This window comes from Salminus brasiliensis, chromosome 13 (genome assembly GCF_030463535.1).
Source record: "Salminus brasiliensis chromosome 13, fSalBra1.hap2, whole genome shotgun sequence".
NCBI classification, from domain to species: Eukaryota; Metazoa; Chordata; class Actinopteri; order Characiformes; family Bryconidae; genus Salminus; species Salminus brasiliensis.
In genome coordinates, this window is record NC_132890.1 from 6,203,619 (window position 1) to 6,209,621 (window position 6,003).

The window sequence follows — 6,003 nt, forward strand, 5'->3', positions numbered from 1 at the left end:
CATAGTTTACTCTTCAATAATAAACAAAAATATTAACATCGCTTTGTTTGGAATTGCTTCTGTTTAAGGTGTTTTCCCTACAAAATGTTTGGTCCTGTAAATGTACAAAAACAAACATACGCATATATGTAGTCCAGAATTCCTGAAATTCCTCATTCCATCCTTTCACTTTTTAGCACTTGGCCTATATATCTGACGTACTTCCAAAGAGTTCACATTGTCTCTGCGGGAGCTCAAAGAGTAATGTCTGATCAACTGGTGAGGTCTTGCTTTATGGCCTTGTAGAGGCTGATGAAGGACTCTGCCCAGGCATCTCTCTGGTGAGCAGTGTTGGCTTGAGCCATTTGCCGAGCTGTGTAGACCAACGTCAGCACAGTGCGTTCAAAGTCTTCTCTCCTCAGGGCACCCACACCCTGGCCTAGAGCAAAGGTCAGTCTGCGTACCTCAGGCAACGTCTTGGGAAGTATGTCCTCACAAATGACTTTCAACTTGTGGGTTTGACGAAGAGATGCAAGCTCTTCATCGTGTACCGAGAGTAGACCGTGTTCATCTTCAAACTGCAGCCCGGCCAGCAGGATCTAAAGTGAGCAGAATCGGAGGTGATGCATTTAATTTAATTGACCCAAAAATGTTTGAGCGCATTAGACACTCCGAGCCCTTCAGGACATTTTCTACAAAATGAATTCTATGTATTATCCCACCTCAAATAGCAAACTGGCATCCTCAACAGAGCTTTGGAATATTGGGTTCACCAGTGATGCCGTACCCCGCTTCACCCTTAACGCTGACGGGAAAAAGCCTGTGGATATAAGACATATTCTAGTGCAACACAGAACTTCACCAAAACACACACTACTACTTCACATGGAAAACATACACACCATCAGCCATAACAATACAACAACTGACAGCTGAGATCAAAAACCTGATCTGGTTACAATGCCATTTGTCAAGGGGTGGGATCTACGTATTAGGCAACATGGGGTGAGTTGGAAACAAGAAAAATGGGCAAGCGTGAGAATCTGAGCCACTTTGACCAGGGCCAAAGTGTGATTGCTAGATGATCAGACAACTTGTGGGGTGTTACTGTATGCAGTATGCAGTGGCCAGTACTTACCAAACATACTCCAAGAAAGGACAACTGGTGAGTCATTGACAGGGTCATGGGCTCCTAAGGCTCATTAATGCAATCCATGGAGGGCCCCACTTTGCAATTTAAAGGATCTGCTGCTAACGTCTTGGTGCCAGATACCACAGGACACCTTCAGAAGTCTTGTGAGACCATGCCTGGAAGGGCCAAATTTGGTGGCATAATGGGGACCTACACAATATTAGACTGGTGGTTTTAATGTTAAGGCTGGTCGGTGGAAATTAAGAGCAAGGCCTTGTTATAGTCTGGCCTTTCTTACATCTGCCTGAGCTATATCACGAGCCATACTTTTAATGTAGCATATATTGAGATGAAAACCCAGACTTGTCCATAAATATTGAAACTAATGCCCTCCCTGACAGGTGGATTTTATAGGCACTTGCAGAGAAGGCTGGGAAAACAAGGCAAAAGCAAGATAAAGCAGGCCGTCCGCTTGTGTCTGGAACTGATGGGATGTATTACCTGACATACTCCTGTGATCAGCTGACCAGTCCTGACCTCTAGCTTCAAAGCAGGGATATCAAGGCAGTGGAGCACATGTGCGGCACACTGCAGGTGCTCTCTCGGCTCAATGAAAGGGCCCACAACATGAGCCACATGTTCTGGTTCAGAGTGGACTGTGTACACAGTGTTACTGAATGAAAGCTTGTGGATGTGTTGATCAAGTCTCCCTCGAATACAGTATTCAGCCCTGCTTCTGTCCATTCTGCAGATCTAATCTTACAGACTTGGAGAACAAATGGCTTCTAAACTGCTTCCTGCCCAAAGACCATGACCCTATCCAATTGTCCTACTAACATATTCCACATCAGTTCAGTTTGATGGGTAAAAGCATGGTGTCAAATATAGGGAGGTACAAGACCTTCTAATGCACTTCCTTACACAATTGTTGCGGACTTGAGAAGAGTTCTTCAGCCTCAGTTCTTCAAGAGTTCTTCAGAATGCTCCTGTGCTCTATGGCTGATGGCGTTGTGCCCAATTAAATGGGCCTAAAGTTTGAAAACGATCACACCACTGCTTTTTCCAAGCCACTGGCAATCTAAGGCCTGACTCTCCATGTGCAGTCACGTAACAAGTCATGCATTTCCCTTTGGGATTTATGATCTTCCGACTTGCCAAGTGTCTTTTGTTCCATTGGAATGTCAATATCCCAGAGGAGCACCATAGAAACAAAACACTAGTCTGAGAGAACTGGATTCAAGGAAATGTACAACATACAGACAGAGGGGGCATATTGTGGGGAAGGTTAGGACGCTTCTAAGGGCCTGTGACTGACAGGGGCCCTAAAAGATGTATTAAATGAGTATTTTGGCAGAATCCTTCAGGCCCAGAATAATATCATTTAATGGGGCCTAAATTCGTTTTTGTTTTTTACTTTTTGACACAATGGGACTCTGGAAGTTGTTCTTTACAGTGTGTCAGTGTAATTTCAGAATTCTAGGGTGAATGGGCCAATAGAACACTGGAATACTGGAATACTCTTGGAATCAGAGCATTTACTTTTGGAATACTCCAAAATGACTTGGAATCGAATCTTTTTCCATGACTTCCACTGAAAGCTTTTTTTCCTTCTCCTGTAAAGTTGCTATTGTAAATAACACTGATAGAGGTTGTAAGTTAACATAGATCAACAGAGGTCAAACGTGAGAGTGGATTGGTGTGGATTGATAATGAATAGCAGAATAGCACTGCCTATCCTCGATTGAGGCCTTGGTTAAAGAAGCTCTGAAGATGTTTGTGGTGAAATTGTCATTCTTGGATGACGTTCAGTTTCCTGCTGCTGTTCATCTCTGGAGCCCACTCACTGCTTCAGTATTAATAACAGGTGCAGAGAGATAATGCACTGTCTCTCTGAGTGGACAGCTCTGCAGGAAAGAACGCTAATGCTAGAGCAACACAGCCTTTTCTCTGCTACATTTTCCAAACAGTAATATCTGCAATTCTGTATCTGTACTGACAAGCGAGAAAGCACAGCCTAGCAGACGTGATCATCTGGGAACTTCTTTTTCAATCAGTTTTAATCATAAATGTAACAGAAATGATTTGTCTTTAGTAAAATGATCATGTTTTTACCCAAAGTCTAGCCCCCAAAAAGTAAAACACATTGAAGAGCTTCTTTGGCTAAGCATGAGCCACAGATGCTTATTTTGGGAGATTTCGAGGCCTAAACCCGTTGCAGTGTTGTTGGAGTATAAAGGGTTAAGTAGTGATCTTAAGCAGGTTGAGCTGAGGGTTAGGTGGAGATTGGCAGGCTCCTCTTACCTCTTCTCCTGGGATAAGCTGCACCGACTGAATTGCAGTAGAACAGAGAAATGATGATGATCTTCAAGGGTATCATGACTGTTGGCATCCAGCTGTGTTTTCCTCAGCCTCTTCAGTGATGTTCTCACAGAGTCACAGTAAAGACACTACACACTAACACCCCTCACACATGACTGCTATAACTGTGCTCTTGATCTCTCTCTCTCTCTCTCTCTCTCTCTCTCTCACACACACACACAGATACTCTGTATCTCACTCTCTCTGTCTCTCTTCCTCCCTCCCTCTCTCTCCCCTAGACTCAAAGCTCAACCTAGCTTTCTCATCTGGAAGTGGTCAGAATGTATAGGTGAAATTTAAGGAAGGGGGTGAAAGATAGAGGGTGGGAGAGAGAGAGAGAGAGAGAGAGAGAGAGAGAGAGAGAGAGAGAGAGAGAGACAGAGAGATACATACATTCTTTATGATCATGGGTTTTGCTCTCAGCAGTAACTCCACCAGATTAACTATCAGGATGTAAACATGAATGATGCCACATTCTGCACATGTAGACATTTTGGTAATGGTAGACCTGACAGAACTAGTGGTAGTTCTGTAGAAGTTGTAGGAGTGATAGAACTGGTAGGAGTGGTAGAACTGGTAGGAGTGGTAGGAGTGGTAGAAGTAGTAGGGGTGGTAGAACTGGTAGGAGTAGTAGAACTGGTAGGAGTAGTAGTAGTGGTAGGAGTGATAGAACTGGTAGGAGTGGTAGGAGTGGTAGAAGTAGTAGGAGTGGTAGAACTGGTAGGAGTGGTAGTAGTGGTAGAAGTAGTAGGGGTGGTAGAACTGGTAGGAGTAGTAGTAGTGGTAGGAGTGATAGAACTGGTAGGAGTGGTAGTAGTGGTAGAAGTGATAGAACTGGTAGGAGTGGTAGTAGTGGTAGGAGTGGTAGAACTGGTAGGAGTGGTAGTAGTGGTAGGAGTGGTAGAACTGGTAGGAGTGGTAGTAGTGGTAGGAGTGATAGAACTGGTAGGAGTGGTAGAACTGGTAGGAGTGATAGAACTGGTAGGAGTGGTAGAACTGGTAGGAGTGGTAGGAGTGATAGAATTGGTAGGAGTGGTAGGAGTGATAGAACTGGTAGAAGTGGTAGGAGTGATAGAACTGGAAGCAGTGGTAGGAGTGATAGAACTGGTAGGAGTGGTAGGAGTGATAGAACTGGTAGAAGTGGTAGGAGTGGTAGAACTGGAAGCAGTGGTAGGAGTGATAGAACTGGTAGGAGTGGTAGAACTGGTAGGAGTGGTAGGAGTGGTAGGAGTGATAGAACTGGTAGGAGTGGTAGGAGTGATAGAACTGGTAGGAGTGGTAGGAGTGGTAGAACTGGTAAGAGTGGTAAAACTGGTAGGAGTGGTAGGGGAGGTAGAACTGGTAGGAGTGGTAGAACTGGTAGGAGTGGTAGGAGTGATAGAACTGGAAGCAGTGGTAGGAGTGATAGAACTGGTAGGAGTGGTAGAACTGGTAGGAGTGGTAGTAGTGGTAGGAGTGGGAGGGGTGGTAGGAGTGGGAGGGGTGGTAGTATTGGTAGTAGTGGTAGAAGTGGTAGGAGTGGTAGTAGTGGTAGGAGTGGGAGGGGTGGTAGTATTGGTAGTAGTGGTAGAAGTGGTAGAACTAGCAGAAGTGGTAGAAGTGGGAGGGGTGGAAAAAGTGGTAGAGGAGTGGTAAGAGTAGTAGAACTGGTAGGAGTCTTACAAGTGGTAGAACTGGTAGAAGTGGGAGGAGTGGTAGAGGTGGTAGAGGAGTGGTAGGAGTGATAGCGGTTGTAGAGGAGTGGTAGGAGTGATAGAGGTTGTAGAGGAGTGGTAGAACTGGTAGAGGTGGTAGAGGAGTGGTAGGAGTGGTAGAACTGGTAGAGGTTGTAGAGTAGTGGTAGGAGTGGTAGAACTGGTAGAGGTGGGAGAAGTGGGAGGCGTGTGGAAGGAGTCAGTAATGACTGTGAGGACATTGTGTCTGTAACGCTCTGGCGGCTCTCTTCTCAGTTCTGGTTTGAGTTTGTGGTTTTCTTTTTGTAAATGGTCAAAATACTGCTAGACTGTTCTCTCCCGCTGGCTCAGAGTCTGAACACGTCTCAGTGGAAATAAATAAGGAAGACATGTAAACACCAATAAGAGTCAACGGGACTAGCTGGTATTATTATTGTTGTAAATTCTTGTTTCTCACAAACACCCTTCTGAGACTCTAAATGTTCCTGTGATTCACGTCTTAATAAAGTGCAGCCTATGTTTGTGCACCCGTCTCTCAGCTGAAACGTCATCGGCTACCACTAGGTGGCAGAATTTGATTAGAGAAAGAGAAAGCAACAGCAGTCTTTGCAGTTTTGTGTCATGGATCACTTTAGGATATTTTACACCCATAATAGCGTCTCCTTGAATTATTTAAGCATTGTATGCAAGCTGGAATTAACCCACCCTGGTCCAGCCAGATCCTCCCTGGCCCACCGACCCATCTTGGTCCAGACTAAGCCACTCTGACCCACCCTGGACCACTTTGCCCGACCGTGATCCACTTTTGCAGACCCTGACACATCTTGGCTGACCCTGACCCACTGTGTCCCACCATAGTCC

General features: G+C 45.1%; 1 protein-coding gene across 1 annotated transcript; it reads right to left on the bottom strand.

Moving 5' to 3' along the window:
• Nucleotides 1-251: 251 nt before the first annotated feature.
• LOC140575437 (protein FAM180A-like) lies at nucleotides 252-3,500 on the bottom strand. Its single transcript, XM_072695755.1, has 3 exons — nucleotides 3,413-3,500; nucleotides 702-799; nucleotides 252-578 (listed from the first exon to the last, which is right to left on the bottom strand). Exons 1-3 carry the CDS (start codon nucleotides 3,498-3,500, stop codon nucleotides 252-254), a joined length of 513 nt encoding a protein of 170 aa, XP_072551856.1.
• Nucleotides 3,501-6,003: the final 2,503 nt, after the last annotated feature.